The sequence below is a fragment of the Silene latifolia genome, chromosome 5, assembly GCF_048544455.1.
Source record: "Silene latifolia isolate original U9 population chromosome 5, ASM4854445v1, whole genome shotgun sequence".
Lineage (NCBI taxonomy): Eukaryota > Viridiplantae > Streptophyta > Magnoliopsida > Caryophyllales > Caryophyllaceae > Silene > Silene latifolia.
This window is the reverse complement of record NC_133530.1, coordinates 69941122-69965104: the sequence shown is the minus strand read 5'-3', so window position 1 is coordinate 69965104 and position 23983 is coordinate 69941122. Positions and strand designations below refer to the sequence as shown.

Genomic DNA, 23983 nt, shown 5'->3' with positions numbered 1-23983 from the left:
TACGTCACATGGTAAATCCATTAACCATTGCATCATATTTATGCCCAGTTCTATTACACCTTTGTTACTTAGAATGACACTTTTCTAACTTACAGTTATATTATGTGAATGTTTCACTTTAGTTCTTTTAATCAACAAAAGTGTCATTCTAACCGTGTTAAATGTAATTCTAAGGGACAATAGTGTCAATTTAGGTGACAAAGTAACCACATTAATCATGTTCACTATTGCCTTTTAAAGGATATACTGTTGGGATTGCTTGAGACGTTTGAACAACCAGGCACACAATCAGACAGCAACTATGACAACTTGTACCAGCTCTGGAACACCTTCATCGTCGATAGTGAGCGAACCTTTAACTTGACAACAGACTTGCTATTTGTCCCGTTCTGCATTGACGACCATTTCGCATGCGTATGTATCAATCACAAATCAAATACATTCGATTTGCTGGACGGGCAAAGGCATTCTGATTTGAAAAAGTCGTAGTTTGGGAGAGCAGCGCGTTTAATTGTAAGATATTGTCCATCCCTTTCTTCCGAATGCTATCTTTTTTGTTCAATCAGTTTGTTGAGGTAATTATGTACATTTGCAGGCTAGCGCAGTGAGTGATTATTTAGAATCACGGGATAAGGAAAAGAAGAACACTAGGGCACGGGAAATTCCTAATTATGCGTTGCGGCAGATACCTTTCAGCGGGATGTCACCTACTCTCAACCAACCAGAGTCAGGTCTGTTCACCATGATGGCTATGCTCTTATACGAGGGTCTTCCTTTTCAGCATGAAGACCTTGAGAAGAAGAAATCAAGGCGCTATTTGGTGATCCAGCTGATAGCTACCCTCGTTCTAGCAGACATGAACGTTTTGCGCGAAGGTGTGCTCGAGAAGGTCAAAGCCTTTGTTAGCACGAAGGACAAACTGTGGAAGGTATTACAACAGAAGCGTAGACTGCCCCGTGCCAATGTGAAAAAATAACATCCTTAATTTAGTAGTTAAGTTTTTGTGGGAATATTGCCTTGGCTATGTAAACACTTATTTCATACTTTGTATTATCTGTAGATGTTAGCAACCTTCATCTAGACAGTTAGTTTTTGTGGAAACAATTTTTTCAACATTCTATAAGACAAGGTGTTTTATGTTAATACATATGACATGCCGGCAAAGAATGTATTTAGTTCAACAATTGTGAGTAATATGTTAGTTAAATCAGTCAGAAGAAAGTGTGGCTGTAATACAAAAAAGTGTAATTCTAATAAGTCAGAAGTGTAATTCTAACCGGCCATATCAGTGACAGATAGACCTTACATTACACAAAATATAAATGTTATTTTAAAAGGCAAAAGTGTCATTTTAGGGACTTTATTTATGAAAATATAGTTATGTTGTTAAAAGATGGTGCAATAATATTTATCAGTAATTGCTTAAATTACAAGGTTGTCAGTTAAAATTATACTTTTAAAGTAAAAAGTATACTTTTGTTTGTTACAATTACACTTTTGTCCATTGAAATTATACTTTTTAAAGTTAAAATTATACTTTTGTAGCTTACAATTACACTTTAGTCCGTTAGAATTATACTTTTTGCCCTTAGAATTACACTTGTCAAAGTTAAACTTATACTTTTGAATGAACACTTAACTATGTTATAAGGTTTTACTATAGATGAAGTGTAACTGAAATTGCATACTCTGTAATTATAAGTAGTTTAAGTGTAATTCTGATCATAACAATCCTACCCTAAGTGTGATATGAGGCCATTGCAATTTTATTCCCTAGATATGTGTAATTGTAAGAACATAATTTGTCATAATAGTCAAGAGTGAAAAATTCAACGTGATGGTTTAGCACATTATAACTGTTTCGTCCAATAAAAAATACTTCAACAAAATACATTGTAATACCAAAGGCGACCAGTTGCCTTCCTGACAGTTTGATGTCTAAACACAATACGAAACATCATGTTGTACCTCGTATTTTGTATAGACATACCCAAAAAATGTACTACTTATTAGGTATTATATTGATTATTCTAAGATGCCTTCTTCTTCGTCTTCTTCTTCTTCTTCTTCTTCTCCTTCTTCTTCCGCTTCTTCTTCTTCTTCTTCTTCTTCCGACGAGGGTGCTGACGATTGCGACAATGGTGGGTGCTCTGCGAATGGGTTGGGGCAGTTCCTTTTGTCATGGTTAGCTAATCGCTTGCAATTTTTACACATACGTTTTGGCTTCCTTGCCAAAGCAACTGCTTTTTCCTTCATCGACAACATTCTCTTTCCGCTCCCCTTGTTCTTGGATTTCTTGGGCGGCAAAATGGTTATCTCCTGACTAGGAGAACATCCAAGAATTTTCTCCAACTGTTGTTGTTTATTCAATGGTGATCCTAATGGTGAAAGTTTCTCCTTAAACTGTCTAATTAGACTAGAAAAGTTGTCAACATCATTCTTCATTTTGCCCATGAGCATACCAACTGTCTGATGAATCTCCGACCACATTACTGACATCGCAATCTGTTTTCCATCTATTATATCAACGTCCTCAGTTGCTTCACCATTACAATCGAACATTTTAGACAACCTTGCATCTTTACACCATCTTTTAACAACACATTGTTCTGGAATAATCTTCACTCCGTTTGACGAGTAAATCCATATGACATGCCGGCAAAGAATGCCTTTCCTCTCAAGCATTCTGCAGCTACAAGTGGCTTTCAATGTATCTAGTTCAACAATATAGAGTAATATGTTAGTTGAATCAGTCAGAAGAAAGTGTGACTGTAATACTCAAAAGTGTAATTTTAATCAATAAAAGTGTGATTTTAACGGAAAAAAGTATAACTTTAATAACACAGTATAATTTTAACCTATTTTGTAATTTAACAACCCAAAGTGTAATTTTAATGAACAAAAGTGTAATTTTAATGGCTTAAAGTATAACTTTAGCAACCCAAAGTATTATTGTAACAACCCAAACTATAATTTTAACAACCCTAAGTGTAATTTTAATCAACAAAAGTATAATTGTAACGGATAAAAGTATAATTTTAACAAACAAATGCTACAGAATGATACAGGCGTATGTGACCTCATAATTTTCCCCTGTTTGCATCTCTTACAGTGGTCACCTCTAAAGAGTCACACTCAATAAATCCTCCGCTTTTACAAGTACCGATTGAGCACTTGGCCTCTTCTTGAAATTCCTCGAATACTTTATGAGTGTACACTTGCGCCCCGTGCACTTCGATAGCTAGATGCGTTGATATTACGGGGAAAGTGTGTACATTACGAGTTGTCAACTGTTTTGTGTGTGTCTTTGCTGGTCCATCGCGCTGTCAAAACGCATCGAAAACTCAACTAATGTTCCTGACTTACTCTCAAATCTCTTAAAAAAACTATTTTCGCTCTCTGATCTTTGGGTTGTCCTCATAACACCCCCCATATCTAGGTCCCTACAATGAGCCATAACCCACTGATTCCTTTTAGCGTACATTTCTTGGAACCAGTCAATGTTATTAACATTGTGTTCCCTACCAATTTCTTCCCATTTTGCATCGAACTCTGCCGCTTCAATGTCTTCATCCCATATGATGGCATTCAATTTCTTTAAAAAGTCTGAATAATCGTCTCTCGTCATTCCAAACTTGCTTGGCACCTTGTTCATGATATGCCACATACAATATCGGTGTCGTGCTGTCTTGAACACCAATGGCACCGCTTTAAGAATACCAGCATCCTGATCGGTGATAATATACTTAGGCTCTTTCCCACCCATCGCAGCCAGAAAACGGGTAAAAACCCATTTAAACGAGTCTGCATCCTCATGAGCAACAAGCGCTCCACAGAAAGTGACTGATCGTTTATGGTTATCAACCCCGGTGAAAGGTGTGAAGGACATGTCATACTTATTGGTGGAATACGTCGGATCGAACGACACTGCATCCCCAAAAACTGAGTAGTTCTTTCTAGCGATTCCGTCGGCCCATATAGCTTTACTAAGGCTACCGTCAGAATCAACATCATAGTCAAAGAAGAACCCTGGCCTAGTAACAGCCAATTCCTTAAAGTGGTCCACGAACATTTGACCGTCCCGTTCATGAATGTAGCATTTCACATCTCTGTGAAAGTTCTTAAAATCATTCAAACTAGCTCCGATGTTTTCAAACCCATTAACATGTTCCTTCAAAATTTTGTAAGTCTTCGTTGCTCCTATCTTCAGCTGTTGATTATTGACAATCTTTTAGATGTATGTATTTTAATCAACAAAAACGTAATTAAAACAGATACAAAAGTATAAATTCAAAAAACAAAAGTGTTGTTTTAACAAGAAAAAGTGTAATTGTAGTAGAAAAAAGTGTAATTTTAGCAGACAAAAGTGTAATTCTAACAAAATAAAGTTAACAGATGTCTTAAATAAGTGTAATTGTAATGAAGAAAAGTGTAATTGTAATAAACAAAACTGTAATTTTGATAATATAAATTGTAACTTTGACGGATATATGTATAATTGTAATATACAAAAGTATAATTTTGATGATAATCGTATAATTCCAATGACTCAAACAAAGTGTAATTCTAACCAACAATACTGTAAGTTCAAGAAGGCGAAGGCTAACTTCAGAAAACCTGGAATACTCACCCTTGAATTATAAAGGATTATCATTTTGTGATAGTCTGTTATGTTGCATGCCAACTTTTGAAACTCTCTATCTCTGGCTGATACGAGTTCATGGTTGTGGCCACTGTGGAATCTGTCAATTCTTAATTCCCCATTCCTCATGAATAGCCTAATCCTCGCTTTGCAGCCAACGCGCCTGACTTTGTGTCTCCTACCTGAGTCCTGGCGGCCACTACACTCCAATTGTCCCTTATGTTTGAACCCCTCCCGGTTGCAAACCAACAGTTTAGATTTTATTTCCCCGCCATGCCATCTCTTAGTCGTGTACTTACGCACATCAAAACCACAAGAAACAGCATAAATTCTATCAAATGTCGCTGCTTCCTCTATTTCCAGAAATTCCTGTCCAACATAGGGGGTGAACTTAGCTTCAACGTCCCTGCAAAATTCTTCCTCGTTCGGCTTTCGTTTGCCATTGTGCTCAATATTATCTGTCAATAGTGTCATTATTATCAATTCTTTTCATAACAATATTAAAGTAACCCATTTATTTGTTAAAAGTATATCTTCCTTGAAATTACACTTTTAGTCGTTAGAATTACACTTTTAGTTGTTAGAATTATACTTTTTACTATTACAATTAAAGTTTAAAAACTTACAGCTTCTCTGTTGCATTAACCCTTTTGGTTGTTAAAATTACACTTTTGTTTGTTACAATTATACTTGTTACTATTAGAATTACATTTTAGAAACTTACAGATTTTGTCTGTTACAATCACACCTTTACTAGTCAAAATTACACTTTTCTCTGTTACAATTATACTTTCTCCTATTAGAATTGTTGTTTACAAATTTAGAACATGTCTGTTATAATAACAATTTTAGTTGTTAAAATAACACTTTGTACGACTACAATTACAATTGTACTTATCTACCATAATAATTACAATAATACTTTTGCTGCTTAGAATCACACCATTTGTAGTTAAAATTACTCTTTCATCCGTCAGAATTACACTTTTGGATGTTACAGCTACACATTATTCGTCTTTTTATGCTTACGTTGCAGATACTACATTCACTCTTACAAACAAGAAACTGAAATATGATGTTGAACTCTACCAGATACTACATTTAAAGTTTAACTTCTTATTCACACAGTTTATGTTGAACTCTATAATGCTGGAGTTCATGTTGAAAGCGTGGATTTACAGACTTCAAATAATGAAAAACAAGGATCAAAAATAACCTAAAAGTCACTTCCTTCTCATATTTAAGCAACTGTTCATCTTTAAGCTAATGTTTTGATAAAAAAAAAAGATATATAACGTAACTTTGAATGAAGAAAATAAAAAAACAAACCAAAAATTACCATGGCCAAATGGAATCAACTGCAAATCCGGCATTTTTTACGTGGGATATTTGGTCTTCTTGTTTGTTTGTGAGAATGGAGGATAATAAAGCTGAGAATGGAGGATAATAAAGAAAGATGATAAATGAAGAATGAAAAATTGTAGGTTTTGCTCTAAGTTATCGCCAAAATCTTCGCCAGGAAGATGAGTTTTTTCAAATTGTGTTTTGGTGGAGTTTCCTTAGAATTGTGTTGATGAAGGTTGTTGGATGATTATGCATGTGTTTGTGTGTGCACAGTGGGTAATAGGCAATAGTACTGACACACTCACCCTCTCTCCTCCTCAACCTATTTCCTTTTTTTTTTCACGCCTATATTGTTATTAAAGTAGGAAAATCTCCACTCTCCATTTTCCTAATCCAAGGGCCCTAATAAAGACTTAGGGACTCAAAAGATATTAAGGACTTAGGAGAACTTGACACTATATATATATATATATATATATATATATATATATATATATATATATATATATATATATATATATATATATATATATATATATATATTAAAGGTGCACTTTTTTTTTTTACCACATCTCATATACACTTTTAACTAAAGTAGGTACACTTTTTACCAAAATTCTATATACGCATTTTAAGGATGTAGATACACTTTTTTTTTTTTTTTTTTTGCCAAATCTCATATACACTTCTAACTAAAGTAGGTACACTTTTTACCAAAATTCTATATACGCATTTTAAGGATGTAGATACACTTTTTTTTTTTTTTACCAAATCTCATATACACTTTTAACTAAAGTAGGTACACTTTTTACCAAAATTCTATATACGCATTTTAAGAATGTAGATACACTTTTTTTTTTTTTACGAAAATCTCATATACACTTTTAACTAAATTAGGTACACTTTTTACCAAAATTCTATGTACGTATTTTAAGAATGTAGATACACTTTTTTTTTTACCAAATCTCATATACACTTTTAACTAAAGTAAGTACACTTTTTACCAAAATTCTATATACACATTTTAAGAATGTAGATACACTTTTTTATTCTAGGTACAATTTTTAAGTGAATTCTATATACACTTTTTTTTTTTATCCTAGGTTCACTTTTGACTTTCATTCTATGTAAATTTTTTAAAGAATGTCTTTTTGCTAGCATAGGTACAATTTTTTGATAGATTTTTTTAAACCAAATGTCATATACGTTTTTTTTTTTTTTTTTTTTTTTTTTTTTTTTTTTTCAAAATGAAATAGATACATTTTTTCACATAAATTTTAGATACACTTTACAATAATGTAGTTACACTTTTTCGGATCCTAGGTACACTTTACAAAAAATACGACTTGATATGGTTAAAACTTAAAATCATAACCTCATTATGTAGCTCAAGCAGTAGCTATGCATTTCTTAAGCACCATTTCAAGTTTTTATGTTTTCTCTATTTGAGATTGCATAGCAGACCCTTATCCTTAAAGGAGGGTTTGTAATCTTAGGGGAATCATAATCATAATCTTCCTGCTGCTCTTAAGGACAATGACGGTAAAGATAATCAAGAATTAAAGTCGTCGACGAAATACTTGCTTGACTCAAATCATCAAGGAAATTAACAGATTAAATTGATTGCATTATGAGTAGCAACTAGCAACCAACTAACTAGGTACAATAACATTCAATCAACTTAGTACAAGTAATCAAGTTCAACAAACTCAAATTTCCACTCCACATTAAACATCTAAATATTGATTGCAACTTACAAAGGAGTACATGAAATTATGAAACTAGCCAAAACACTGATCTCCAGGAAACGGATAGGGAATCGAACCGTCTCGAAAAAATTGCGGTCAAAAACCACAATAATAACAAGCAAGCTCGGATAAGACAACCCTTCTACAAAGACCAAAGAAACCAAACGGCCCATTCGGCAGACCAGACCCTGTTTTGGACTTGGTATACAATGACCACCCAATTATACCCAATACAGCCAGGTAGCTAACTCCCTCTAGAGCACCTATTGACCCGCCTGGTCCGGGCGGGAGCCCACACTGAAGTTTATTTGCGGCCTACAGTACAGCACAACATCAGGCAAAAATGAGTCTCATTTATCACATCAATCATAATGCAGCAACCAAATGGATCCATCAGGCAAAAATAAGTCGCTTCCAGTACCAGTAGACGGTAGTACAACAAAACACGCTGCTCATTACAAATTGCAAATGTCCAGCGAATAGTTAGCTTAGTTGGTAAAGTCATTCAATGGTGGCACTCGCAACATAACCCCACAACATCAAAACACGCATCATGACTTCTTCGAAACCAATTAAAAACGCTCCGCGTCAATAAACGGGTACAACTTATCTTTCCGGAGTACAACCCAGAATTAAGATCAATTGTTTCGGAACTTCAGCAAACATTACTCACTAGCTACGAATCAAAACTGTGTCACGAAATCAACAGCAATTACTAGCATACATAGCATGTGTATAAAACATCAAACAATGTTCATTCATAAAATTTCAGTAAACAATTAGAAAACCATAATAATAAAAGAAATAAGCTTTGTGAATTGCAAGTACCTGCTTCCAATTCTCAACATGCCGCCGTCATTTTTCCCCTCAAATTCCCCAATTCCAACTCCCTTTCCGCCAATTTATCCTTGAAATGAATCAATCGTCCAAGTAATTGTCCCATTTCTTGCTCAAATCTAGTCTTCAACTCCGCCACTTCCGCCTCCACCTCAATATACTCAAAAAGCAATTCCATTTAATCGATATCTGGTTGACCTCTCCTACGCCATAGATTACGCCGGAAAATCGAGATCTGGAGCTCGAAAATTGACAGTTCGAAATGTTGAATGGATTCCAAGGAGTTGAGCCGGCATCGGGGAAGTTCGTGACGACGATTTGAGATTTTGGAGATGCACGATGATGGTTGATGCCGACAACTGTCAAGTGCACGTGCCTGGTGATTGCGGCGTCGAGATTTGTAGTATCGAGTGTCAAGATAAGACTTAGAGAAGTTGATTCGTCGCCGGAGTCGTTGCGATCGTCGCCGGAGACGACGAAAGGTTGTTAGGTGGTGATTGGGGGATTTGGGTTTGAGGAAATATGTGATTGGGAGAGGATGATAGATAAGTTTGGCTGTGAGGAACTAAGGACGCGCGTGAGTTTTATTATAAAGGTCGTTCTCACCGTTCTCACCGAGTGTTCGTTCTCACCGGATCCTAAATCTATATATATATATATATATATATATATATATATATATTATTAAAGGAAATTTTTTTTCGAACGATTATAGAGACTCTAATTTTTACAAATCACTTAATAAAATAGAATAACATTAAAGATATATTCTACCGTGTTGGTAAGCTATTATAATACCAAAAAACAATCTTAATCTCACACCATATTTATTACAATTGGAAACATTAGGTGATCATTTGGGATACTTGGTTTTAGGTGAACAACAAAGAGTGGTTTAATAATGAGCAATCTAATATTTTAATATTAATGAGTCAATATAGAAGATAAATTTAAAGTCGCAATCAATTAAGCATAATGCATACCTATGAAAGTATTACAAGTTTACTGCAAGTAGACCTGGCAAAATCAACCCGATCCGGTTGACCCGACCCGAAAAGGATGACCCGAGACCCGAAATTGACCCGAATTGCTGAACCCGAATGACACCCGAAGCCCGAAGTGACCCGACCCGACCCGAAAATGACCCGAGCTTTCTTGGACCCGTAACAGACCCGACCCAAAATGACCAATCCGAAACCACTCAACCCGAAAATGACCCGACAAAATATAACTTTAATTGACCCTAATAGACTTGAAATGCCTCTCTTCTCTTAATCTTTGACCCGAAAATGGCCTGACCCGAATTAACCCAACCCGCTTGACCCGAAACACACCCGACCAACAAACCCGAAATAGACCCGTAACCCGAAATGAACTGACCCGATCCGAACTAACCCGAAAATTTGAGAAACCCGAAATGACCCGACCCAAACTGGCCCGACCCGAACCCGACCTGGTTGACCCGTTTGCCAGGTCTAACTGCAAGTAACATACATCCATTAAAACAAACTCTACCACTTAACAAAGTTTCACAATAAAATAATTTGAGTATGAATAAATTAGACTAAATTTTACTCTTAATAAGAGACAACTATCAAAATGTGTAGAGTAAATTATCAAAAACTCCCTTTTAAAATACGCTTTTTAAAATTTACTCCCTTTTAAAAAAAAGTTTAAAAATTACACCCAAAATATTGCAAAAATTTAAAAATTGCTCCCTAACCTATATTTTTTCATTTTTATGACAAAAATGCCCCTCATTTTTTTATTTCTCATATGTTTATTGACCTCCATTACAACTCTACCCACCTTTCTACCACCCAAGGACTCCACGGTAAACCACCACAATCCTCCACCCAAAATCCACCATCATATTCGTTATATAAGAATAGAAACTTAGGGGCTTTTTTGTCATAAAAATGTAAAAATAGGAGTTTGGTAGCAATTTTTAAATTTTTGCATTATTCTGGGTGTAATTTTTAAATTTTTTTTTAAAATGGAGTAAATTTTAAAAAGTGTATTTTAAAAGGGAGTTATTGATAATTTACCCTAATATAATCAAACTTTCAAATTTGAGATTCTACCTATCCTTTTTAGTGTATTTTATTGTGATGTTTACATGATAATAATAATTATAAGACTAATATGGGTACTTTATTTTGTGCAGTTGAAAAAAATCTGAATATTTTACAAAAATTCGCATACTTCATGGATCAGATACGATCTTTTCTCTCCAATTCTATAATGAAATTCGGTATAAAGTTTAGGCGATATTTAGTGTATTGTTTTTTTGTCTAATAGTCAGTACTAATTTCAGCTAATTATGCACGCGTATATGTTTATCGGTGCTCGATTCCCAAAAGTATTCTTAAGAATTGTGTGAATTTGTTGTAGTGCGTATCGGCAATTTTTTTTTATTTTTTTTGGTGCAATATCGGCAAATATAATACTATACAGTATAATAATTATACGATGACGATTCAATGTTTAAGGTAAACTTTTACTATTAAAATTTGAAATTGGCCTTGAGAAAACGAAATCAACTTTACTCTAAATTAATATGCTTCGTTATTAATGGGTTCCTTCTCGCCTATGAGTATGGATGTCAGTGTGACGGGTTTTGGCGGGTCTCGCCCCACACCCGCCCCACTTGGGGTGGGTGCGGGTAAGGATTTGATGGGTCCTGGGGGGGATGGGTTTCAAAAGTGTCATTCGTCGCGGGTCGTGGGCGGGTGTGGGTATCACGTGAGACCCGCCTCACACCCACCTCGCCCGCCCCGCCTCGCATGTCCCTGCTCCGCTTATACCCGCCTTACTCATAAACCTAAACAAATTTGTAATATATAAAAATAAAATTTATAACTTACATAAAAAAACGTAAACCATTTTTTTCATAAACCAAGAAAAATTCCATCTACTTCTTAATTCTTACCCAGTCAACAACCTAAACCCCCAAAAACAAACGCTAATTCTCAAACTATTTCGTGGTTTGAAAAACGTGTGTACTAGTTAATTATATGTTAGACCATTCTGCGAAAACTTATTTGTATAAGATGTACGAGAGTACGAAACTAGTATGTTTTAGATTCAATCTTTATATTTTTAAAAATTATTTTGTGAGAATATATGTAATTTGGCGGGTCAACGGGTCCCCGCGGGGCTGGGACAGGTTTGAAAGGTTCAACCTGCTGTGGGTCGCGGGGCGGGTGTGGGTACGCATTATAGTTCGCGGATGTGGGTGCGGGTTACCCCTCCTCCGCACCCACCCGGCCCATGACATCCCAACCTATGAGGCTCTGACCTAGCCCTCCACATCTTTTGTATTCATCGTCTATTACGGAGTACTTTTTATTTGTGTAATTGCATTGTTAAAACGTAAGTTTATATTAGAGTTGTTATTGTTGTTATTCAATTTGTTTAAGTGATTAATTCTCTAAGATATATTTTTCGTTGAAATCTGAAGCCTTTTCAAAACGGCCGTGTTAATATGTCATCGATATTTCAAGTATTTTGGCACAACATTGAAACGATGTGCATAAAGAGCATGAAATTGTGTATGGAGCAAATATGAGTTAAATATACAATTTCTATTTTAAGCTACTAAACTCATATTATCGTTTGTAATAGTTTAGTATTAATCTTAAGAATTTTGCTTAGAAAAGGAGTAAATAATACATTGATGTAAATCGTTTAGTAGTGTTGGAAAATAAGGACTATGCGGAAGCGATCGGATCGTTGTGCTTGCTAATTGTCCACTACCGTACCTCGTACCTCCGGCGGCTACTAGAGCCCCGGAATATGTTCACATCCCAAATCCCAAGTCCCATATTGATGGTGGACTTAGCAACTAGAGAAGTAGTTGTTTTTGTGTAATGCATCATGTGAATAGGTGTGTGTTATTTCGTATACACAATATGGTCTTATAAGCTATTTGTAACCTCACATAGAGGATTTACAATGGTACCATAAAACCCCTCATAAACACCCATTAAGTCACACATAAATGTGGTGAATAATGCCATACTAAATGGGGTTATTATCAGCATTGTAATAAGGATGAAGTAGTAACTCACATAGTTAATGTGGCCGTTACGAATTTCAATACTCCCACTCGGCCACACAACCGAGACAATGCTCCCACTTGGCCACTAATCCAAGGATATAGTACACTTGATCACAAAGTCAAGGTAATACATCTACTCTATCACATAGATAGAGAAAACACTCTCACTTGGTACACAACCAAGGTTATCGCAAGACAATACACCAAAACAATCTCTTATGCTTCATACGGGAAATGAGGTGTGCAACCAAAACGTAACAAAGTAATGTTATATTAAGTTACCATCAAAACTAACATAACATTTTCATATTATCAATACCCCAAATCATTCAAACATCACCGTTAGCGTACACAATCCCCATATGCTATCATAATCATTTAGTTATATACACAATATAACCCGTGGCAAGGAAATTATGGTGAAGTTGAATTGATCATTCCTTAGACACTAATAATAATCCATCTCAACTTAACTGCTTTCCTAACATGATCCATTGAACCTTAATCTTTTAGGTCCTTAGAATTCATATTAAAGTATCAACATCAAGAATTAACTTCATATCATAGCTCCAAGTCAAAGAGCATCGAACAAAGTTGGACAACACAGTCCATAAGATCACACAGTGATAAAATAGGGAATCATCTGTCACTCCTAACGGTCGACTTACTAACACACATAGTATGATATATGTGTCACAACATAGCTCCCACTGTGATGGGCATATCACGCTTCTATGTCGTGCGAATCATAAGTCTGGATACTTCTCAAGTATCTAACTCAAGCCACTAAATTGATACACACAATATCCAATCTGACACTTGTAATTCGGTTCAAAGTTTTAGTACGAAAATAGGGTGTCTTCTCATACTTCGACTACAAAAGTCTCATCTTAGACCCACTAAGGCGACTATAGAACGAGTCAATATCTTTCCATACAACTAATGTACAAAGATAATCTCCAACACTCATTAAGTGTTAACGTGACTCAGTCTCATCTTGCCCACTACACAAGTGTCAAGGCGATTACTCGTGTGATTAGGCAATCTAAAAGTTTGGCGATATCTTTTGTGCCTCATCATGCAACAAATACATATGAACATTTCCAAAAGATACAAAATCTTTATCCAAAAATGTCCATCATCAAACACATCCACAACTCAACAAGATTAAAACTTAAGTTGATTCTTTCGCACAATTAGCTCAACACATGAACTAATTAAGAACACATCTTATAAAATAATGAGCCAACCATCTTGTTAGTTAATCTTACTTGATGACAACTTTAGTCCCACACAAGAACTAATTTACTCTTACCACAAAGGAAAAAGTGAAAATCACTTGATTACATATCATTGTACGTGTAGAGGATTGATTAGGTAACAAATACTTATCAATCACAAATTGACGTTCAACCATGTACTAACAAGGTACACATCAAAATGTCAACTACACCAGAATAAGAAGCAATACTTAATCTTTCCTAACTTTTGAGCATAGGTTTAGACATAAAAACTTTATTTTTCTTCTAAGTACCAATATGTCATCCATTAACAAAGAGAAACTTATTCTCCTATATAATTTTGACATAACCAAAACTATTTTACCATTCCAATTAAATCATCACACAAATGATTAAAGAAATTTGAAATAAATATAAATCATTCAACATATGAATAAGCTTGAAGTACACAAAAATTTATCATATTAATCATTTGAGACAAACTCAACTGAACAATCTATGCATATAGGCTTTTCTCGAGCAACTTGATACGAGAAAATAGTCTTTACATCCATTTGAAAACAAAATCCAAATAGATAATCAAAGCTTAGAAGAAATGGGAACAAATCCCAACATTTGAGAACATATCTCAAAATAATCTTAAGCCTTTTACCATAACCGTATCATTCATTGTAACTTTGTCTATCAACTCTCATAATAACAGTCCATTCTTTATTACTTGGTGAAAAACTCACTTACTAGAAGTGGTTCAGAAAATGAATAGAAAGAACAACTCCCACTATCCTCCGTATTGAGAAAATCACCCTAAGGATCGACCTTATGTTAATCCTTATAACTTGACATACAAGTTAATATTTACTCATCATTAGTAGACAAATTCTCATATTTACCTTGGATCATGGAACTACTCCCACTATCCAAATATGAAGAGAAGTTAAACTATCCTTGGTGCCTCAATGGGTTCAAAAAAAATTCTCCCGCTCGCCAAGAGATAGTTTTGTATTATAAGGAATACAATACATAGGTCTACTAGCTTTCGCCAACACTTAGAAACACATCCAAGTGAATAAATATTGTGGGTCTCTTAAACACAAAGTTTGACAAATGTTAAGGCATGAATGATCAATCTATCACCCATTTAGAGCAAGCAAAATTTCCTTAAAATATATTTAAGGAATCCTTCTCTAAACTAAAGGAAGGAGAACTTATTGATCAACGTTAGAATTTAACTAACCACAAATTAAATAAAAAAAAAATAGATTGAAATATAAAAGTTAGAGACAATGAACATATATGAAAATGTAATCAAAGAAACGAACTAAAGTAATGCGGTGAACTTATTATGGCCAAGCACATAGCCATAATGAGCGATGAATGAATATGAGGTTAAATAAAAATCCGGAATTTCCAATAAATTAATTATTGAAAAATAACCACGCACTCCAAGTGCATAGAGAATTAACAAATCAAAGTAGCACAAAACCTCTTTGAATTATGCATCGACAAACAATGGATTAAACAACAACGAGTTATAAAAAAGTCTCGCCCCGTTTCTAAATCCACAAAGGACAAGAATTAGTAGCAGATGCAAGAAACAAACATATAACTCGAATTGATGGAGAATGATGTCATTTGGCTCGAAACTAACATGAACCAAATTTATAGTACCTCCATATTATTCTCTCGCCGACACTAAGTCAGATACATTAAACAATACCACATATTTCTACTCAACGTAAGAAAAAAAAACTTAGACCATTAACAATCGTATTGGGAGACATTAGCGCCAAAAGGCACTCTTTCCCCGTCTCGATAAATTTTGAGACTTCTATTAAAGATTGAGTGTGTTGACTATGACTCATTAAGAGTTTTCTATTTTTTCTAATCCCAGAATCGGATGGCAAACAAATCGCCATGGAAAAAATAAACTCTTACGTCAGCAAATCGCGTGTTTGAAAATTATTTCACGTAAGATAAATAAAACACGGTGACAATCCTCAAATATTCCGGGTCAAGACACACAATCTTGTACCATACGTCAAAATGAAATTGACTTACACATTAGTCTCACGCTACCACTAAAACGAAAACGCGGGAAACCGACGGAAAAATTAAGGCCATACTGACGGCTTTTTCGTCGGTATTTTAATTTCCTGACAGAAATTCCGTCAGGAAACCGAGTCAGCTTATTTCGTCACTAAGAAACGTGTCCTGACGGAATTTCCGTCAGTATTCCAATCACTGACGGGTAAACCGTCCTTATATCTAGGACAACAATGACGGTTATTCAGTCAGTTTTTTATTATACTGACGGTCATTCCGTCAGTTTTTCATTTTACTGACGGTTATTCTGTCAGTTTTTGGACACGTGGCACTTTCCTCTTAATTCTGGAAAAATGGGGGGAAAAAAACAGTGACGGAAATTCCGTCGGTATTTTAGAATTACTGACGGAATTTCCGTCAGATCTATTAAAAAACAGGCCTGGAAACAACAGCCTGCTGCCCAGCCACGATGCGTTTTTTGTATCGTTTCAAATACAGCCACGATGCCTATTTGCATCGTTTCCAATATAACCAAAACCTGTAAAACACATACAATCGTCGACCGTCAAGCAGGAATCCATTTTCACGTCGACCGCTAATGCGGGAATCAATAGACAACAAAAGAGAATTGAACGCAAAATTTTTTACATAAAAAGATAGTCAAATTTGTACATTGTCTTACAAATTAAACACGAAAGAGAATTGTCTTACCATGTTTTTCATACTCCCTACTAGACGACAATACTAACCAAACTAAAGGTTTTAACCTAAAGGCTCTAACCTAAAGGCTCTAACTTATTATAGGCTCAATAAAACTACCACTACCTCCAAACCCGTCATCACCACCCCCAAAGTCATCCCGTCTATGTGGAGGAAATTGTGAACACGTGTTTGGGGGTTGAGATGCTTGCATATCAGCCCAAGCCTTTTTCATTGCCGCCATTTGTTCACTTTGTTCACGAACTGTCTTTCAAGAGCAATTCGAGCGGCTCGCTCATCATTCATTTGGGTGGAAAGCTGTGAAATCATGCTAGGAGCATAAGAGAAAGACCGTCGGCCAGCTTTGTTAGGAGGAAGATCATACCATATTTCGGCCCCTTTATCTCCGGTCCCAAACATCCGGTTCTTCTCGTCAAAGCCTCCTCTGACCTTGTAGTAGGCCCGAATCTCGTCGGGAGACGTCCAGGTGGCAATGGTTGACTCATCTCCGCTTGGAAATCATTTGAAAAAAGAGAAAATCGTCGAAATGATATATACATATATATGTATATATATATATATATATATATATGTATATATATATATATGTATATATATATATATGTATATATATATATATGTATATATATATATATATATATATATATATATATATATATAGTGAAAAGATCAAATGAGTCCTCCTCTTACATTTGAGTCCATAAGTCCCATTATGGGCCATTGGATCTTGAAATGGAGGGCTAAGATGAGAACCCAAAAATTAAGGTTAATGCTCTAATTTTGCCATATTCATCTAATTTTCTCATTAACTACATTAATCCTCCTCATCTTTCATTCACCAACTCATTATCACATCTCCTCATTCCCTCTCTATATCTCACTTCTCTATATTCTCTCCAAAAAAACCAAGAAAAAAAAAACCCAAAAAACCAAACAAATAAAAAACCCAAAAAATCCAAATAAATCATTTACTCATCTTTTCCTCATTCACCATCCACCTACCACCACCCACCGGACACCACCGCTGCCGCCGCCACCGCCATCGCCGCCACCACCACCGCCGCCGCCGGACGTCATTTTTTAATTTTTTTTTTTTTTTTTTTTTTTAAAACTTGATGTTTGGGTGTTCTTTTTATTTTTTTGGTTGTTTTTTTCTCCTTATATCGTCTTGCTATATTATATTGTTTTAAATTTGTGAGATTTTTTTTATTTTAATCTTAGATCTACTAATATAGAGCAATTACCCGTTTTTTTTTTTTCAATTTTGATGTTTTGGTCTTTTTTTTTCCGGTTATTGACATTCTTACAAATTATAGTTTGATTTTAGTACTAAATCTATTAGTTATGAAATCTCATTTTTTACTTTTTTTCTTGTTGATATCACTTTGTTAATATTCGTCTTGTTCTATATATTTGCCAAATTTCGTATTTAAAATTTTCTTTTGGTATTGTGTGATTTAGGATCTATTAAAATTACTTTATCGGTTAAAAATTACACTTTTTTTCGTTAAAATTACACTTTTTTCCGTTAAAATTACACTTTTTTCCGTTAAAATTACACTTTTTTGGGTTAAAATCACAGTTTTTTCCTTGTTAAAAATACACTTTTTTCCGTTAAAATACACTTTTTTATGTTAAAATTACACTTTTTTTTTCCGGTTAAAATTATAGTACTAAATCTATTAGTTATGAAATCTCATTTTTTACTTTTTTCTTGTTGATATCACTTTGTTAATATCCGTCTTGTTATATATATTTGCCAAATTTCGTATTTAAAATTTTCTTTTGGTATTGTGTGATTTAGGATCTATTAAAATTACTTTATCGGTTAAAATTACACTTTTTTCCGCTAAAATTACACTTTTTTCCGTTAAAAATACACTTTTTTTTGGTTATAATCACAGTTTTTTCCTTGTTAAAAGTACACTTTTTTCCGTTAAAATTACACTTTTTTCTGTTAAAATTACACTTTTTTTCGGGTTAAAATTACACTTTTTTCTGTTAAAATTACACTTTTTTCCTTTAAAATTACACTTGTCTTCATTAAAGTTACATTTATCTCTACTAAGGTTATCTTCTCAATGACTAAAGTTACGCTTTTGGACTAAAGTTAGAACAATTTTGGACCGAAGTTGAGAAATTTGGACTAAAATTACACAATTTGGACTAAAGATACACAAATTTGGACTATAGTTATACATTTGGATTAAAATTACACTTTTATGGACTAAAATTACACTTCCGTGGACTAAAATTACACTTTTGTAGACTAAATTTATACATTTGTGGATTAAAGTTACACATTTGTAGACTAAAATTACACTTTTTGGATTTAAAATTACACTTTTGTGGACTAAAATTACACTCATAAAATGATAAAAGATACACACACTATCAATTTACTAAGTTACACTTTAGTGGACAATGATTGGAATTGCACAATCTAAATGACTCAAAATAAATGAATTGTGTAACTTTAGTTCTAATTGTGTAATTTTACTCTAAATTTAGTCGTAAATAGTGTATTATTAGTTCAAAATTATTCGTAAATAGTGTATTTTCAGTCCAAAAATGTATTTTTAGTCCAAAATTGTATAATTTTAGTCCAAATTTAGTTGTAAATATTGTATTCAATTTAGTCGTAAACTCCATTAGTTCGTCCAAATAGTCCAAATTAGTTAGTCCATATTGTCCAAATTAGTTAGTCCAAATAGTCCAAATTAGTTAGTCCATATTGTCCAAATTGTCCAAATTAGTTAGTCCAAATTGTTCAAATAGTCCAAATTAGTCTGTCTAACTTTAGTCCAAGAGTGTAACTTTAGTCATTAATAGAGATAAGTGTAATTTTAACAGGAAAAAGTGTAATTTTAACCGAAAAAAGTGTAATTTTAAAGTAGAAAGGTGTAATTTTAAAGGAAAAAAAATGTAATTCCAACAAGAAAAAGTGTAATTTTAACAGGAAAAAAGTAAAATTGTAACAGGAAAAAGTAAAATTGTAACAGAATTGAGTGTAATTTTAACATAAAAAGTGTAATTGTAACAAAAAAAGTGTAATTGTAAGAAGAAAAAGTGTAATTGTAACAGAAAAAGTGTAATTGCAACAAGAAAAAGTGTAATTTTAACAGGAAAATGTGTAATTGTAAAAGAATTGAGTGTAATTTTAACATAAAAAGTGTAATTGTAACAAAAGAAAGTGTAATTGTAAGAAGAAAAAGTGTAATTGTGACAAGAAAAAGTGTAATTTTAACAGGAAAAAGTGTAATTGTAACAAGAAAAAGTGTAATTCCAACAAGAAAAAGTGTAATTGTAATAGAAAAAAATGTAATTATAATAGAAATAAGGGTAATTTTAACCAAAAAAAGTGTAATTTTAACCAAAAAAAGTATAACTTTAATGACGATAAGTGTAATTTTAACAAAAAAAAAAAGTGTAACTAATGTGAATATAAAACCCAAAACATCGAAATAAAAAAAGTGTAATTTTAACAAAAAAAAGTGTAATTTTAACGGAAAAAGGTGTAATTTTAACGAAAAAAACTGTAATTTTAACGAAAAAAAGTGTAATTTTAACGAAAAAAAGTGTAATTTTAACGAAAAAAAGTGTAATTTTAACAAAAAAAAAGTGTAATTTTAACAGAAAAAACTGTAATTTTAACAGAAAAAAGTGTAATTTTAACAAAAAAAAGTGAAATTTTAACTGATATTAACAAGGCGAGATTTGTAAAATCTGAAAAAATATAGTCCGTATAACCTAGCAAAAAAATATACAACACCCACAACATTAATATGTAATTACAAAAATGAAAAACTAAGATAAACACCAACATTATTAGATCTAAAATAATAAAAAACGAAAATAAAAAAAATAAAATAAAAAACCGAAAAAAAAAATAAATCTGGAAAAACCGAAAAAACAGATCTGGAAAAAAACGAAAAAAAATGGAAAAAATCCAAAAATAAAAGAGAAATAGAAGAAATGACTCATAACAAATGACTAATAACAAAACCAAAATCAAAATAAATGAGCACTATTGACAATAACGTAAAAAGACCAACAAAGTAGAGAATGCACTGACGTATTTCACAGCCAAGTAGCCAACATCTCAATCACAAGAAGACAAAAAAGGGGGGATAACATGACAGCACAACAAACAACAACGACAACAACAATACCCGTGAGATAAATGAATGAGCTACTAGACTTTTGTTCTAAAATTGAGAAAACTGAATTTAACTAAACATCCTCAACAGTACAACAGGCCACAGTTGACAGCAATGGTGTGAGAGCAGAGTTAAAAATTAAAAAAAAAAACCAGATCTGGAAAAAAAAAAGAGAAAGGAAATGGCGTGGGCTGGGGTGTGGTTTCGGTAATAGTGGTGGCGGATCTGGGCGACGGAAAAGGAGGAAGAAGAAAGGTGGTGTGTGGTTATGTGTGGTGGGCGTGGCTAGTGGGGCAGCGACGGAGATGGTGGTGTCGGGGGAGATGGTGGTAGCAGTGGTGGGTGTCCGGTTTGGGGTGAGGGTGGGATGAGGGGAATTTTTTTGGGTGGGTTTGGGGGTTTTTTTTTTGGTTGGTTTTGTTTTGGTTTTGTTATTGAGAGAGAATGAGAGGAAATGAAAGTTGTGAGACTGAATGATTAGTGAGGGATGAGGGAGTGGGTAAAGAGAGGGGATTAGAATGAGGAGGGGATTATGAATGATTAGGGAGGAAATTAATTTAGATTCATTTTAGCTCCATTGAGATGAAATCTCCTCCTTCCATCCTTTTCATCCAGCGCGTAATGGGGATTTAAGGACCAATTGATGATCAAAGGACTTAGGAGAATTTTCTCTCTCTCTCTCTCTCTCTCTCTCTCTCTCTCTCTCTCTCTCTCTCTCTCTCTCTCTCTCTCTCTCTCTCTCTCTCTCTCTCTATATATATATATATATATATATATATATATATATATATATATATATATATATATATATATATATACCTATCTTTATAAGAAAGATATTATCGTTCTTTGTAATAAAAATAAATATTAAATTAAATACAAAAACTTACCTCAATCTCAGCCGCTCGAGGGTTAACCCACTCGCCCTTCTTATTTTTCTTCGTCTTCATGAACAACTTGTGGGGGGTGGCCTCTTGACCCTGAAATTAGTATGGAAACAAGTAAAATCAAGTATATATTTGTCAATCATATATATTAACCACTTTTTAAAAGCATTATAAACAATACTTACCAATTCCTTGAAAGCATCGGAGCAACTCTTGAGCCAAGAGTGTGGGTGCCCAATGCTTTCCCATCTTTCCCACCCGACTTCCTATTTGCCGTGTTGATTTTCGAATGTTTGGCAAAAGTAGGATCATTTGGCCTATTCCTAAGGTTCTCCAACCAAGTAACAGGCACCCACTTTGGCGGTTTCATGTTATATTTTAGTCCATTAATAAGAGTGGTAATCCGCCTCGTTACCCTCGACTACCACTCAGGCACAGGATCATAGTTAGGATCGATGGATCTTACATGAGTCTGTTTCAAAAACAAGTGTGAAATTAGTTATATAAAACTTATGAAAATTCTTATAAACTTGAGAAAATTATTATAAACTTAAGAAAATTATTATTGAAAAACATAATTACCGCAAAGTAATTCCACATCTTCTGACGCTGTGCGTTACTCGCGTCACCCCACCTAGTGAAGTACTCATCTCCTGTGTTACGGGTGAACGACCAAGTAACATATTTCTTGATTGGTTCGTCATCCCACCTGAAAAACACATAAATATTTGAAATTAAAATTGTAAATGTTAAGTTTTAAAAATAAAAAAATTAACATAAACTTACCAATAATGATCATGCCGAGCACGAGCCGATGAGAGAGTCACCGCATCTCCTCCTCTGTCTCTCGTGATGGAGGATCGGGATCCCTCCTTATCCTCAACCTCCTCGTCCTCCCGATTATGTTGAGATGCATTACTATTGCTCCCAAAATAACGGCGAAAAATGTTCGGCATAATCACTGCATGAAAACAATTCAAATTGTTAGTTCAAAGAAAAAATCGTTAGTTCAAAACAACCATTTCTGCAGGGTATATATAAACAATTGAAACAAACACTAACTATGGAAAACTGTGAACTAATTACCACTTGCCTCTTCTTTAATGCATTTTATTGGCTGAATTGAGAGGTTTCTTATAACCAAACCTTGGAAATTGAAACACACTATTGATGTTAAGCTAAAACGACATGTATAAAACAAAAAACCAAATAGGCTAGAACGACAAGTAATAAAAAACGGAGGGCAAATTTTATTGAATGTTTAAAATTTAAACTTTTTTATAAATGTATTAATAATTGTACAATTACAACTAGTCCTCCTCACTATCACTATCACTACAAATCAAAACAGGTTCATCTTATGAAAAAAGCACTCCTACTTTTTCCTCTGATTCCTCATTTTCGTATCTAATAAGTTCTTCAACTTCATCTTCATCCTCTTCTTCTCCGACGTCTCTGTCATATTCCCCTTGACCTATTTCCACTGTCACTTCGTATACATCTTCATCCTCTATATCTTCCAACAAAATCGGTGAAATTGAGTGATCATTCATAACCACATCTTCTTGAAAGACACTTTCTTCAATAGGAGCATCAACTTGTGATCTTGCCTTGGTTTTAAAAACCGCGGACCACTGAATACCGTGATTACCTTTCTTAATGGTTGGATAAGGAGCATAACAAACTTGATCGACTTGAAAAGCTGCCACAAATGGGTTATGTCCAAGAAGTTTCTTTTTCTCATTTACATCTACAAGTCCATAAACCTTATGGATACTAAGTCCTTGTGGGGAATTATCAAGCCAATCACATTTAAACAATATAACCCTATAAACCCTTTGCTCGACATAATAAGAAAGCTCAATTACTTCATTTAGGGTTCCATAGTAGTCCAACCCTTCAGTTGAATTCATAGAAACCCCATTGCTTAACGTAGACTTCGAAACATCAACTCCCTCCTTAAAAGCTCGAAACTTATAGCCGTTGATGGAATACCGTCTCCAAGACTTCACCGTGTTACTAGGACCCAATGCTAAAGCTATTATTAGACGATCCTTCAATCTATGAACCTATGAATAAAAAAATGTTGATTAAGTTGTTATATTTTTTCAATATCTAATAAGAAATCAAAATGTGTAGTTCAATTTCAAAGAAAATGTATCATCACTTACTTGATTTCGGAACCATTTCGGAAAACTTTTGTCATGTGATGCCCAAACATCATCAGAGGATGCGACATCAGGAAAATTGATTTTGGTATGTGCCTCAAATTCCCTATAAGTAGGGAAAGCATGTTTT

The 23983-nt window shown here is 34.0% G+C and overlaps 1 protein-coding gene and 1 long non-coding RNA gene across 2 annotated transcripts; both read right to left on the bottom strand.

Moving 5' to 3' along the window:
* Nucleotides 1-2434: 2434 nt before the first annotated feature.
* LOC141655505 (protein FAR1-RELATED SEQUENCE 5-like) lies at nt 2435-5116 on the bottom strand. The gene is made up of 3 exons (XM_074462582.1): nt 4581-5116; nt 3552-4034; nt 2435-2516 (listed from the first exon to the last, which is right to left on the bottom strand). Exons 1-3 carry the CDS (start codon nt 5114-5116, stop codon nt 2435-2437), a joined length of 1101 nt encoding a protein of 366 aa, XP_074318683.1.
* Nucleotides 5117-7550: 2434 nt separating this feature from the next.
* LOC141656145 (uncharacterized) lies at nt 7551-9130 on the bottom strand. Its single transcript, XR_012548386.1, has 2 exons — nt 8563-9130; nt 7551-8049 (listed from the first exon to the last, which is right to left on the bottom strand). It is a non-coding gene; the product is annotated as an uncharacterized LOC141656145 (long non-coding RNA).
* Between the last annotated feature and the right edge of the window lie 14853 nt (nt 9131-23983).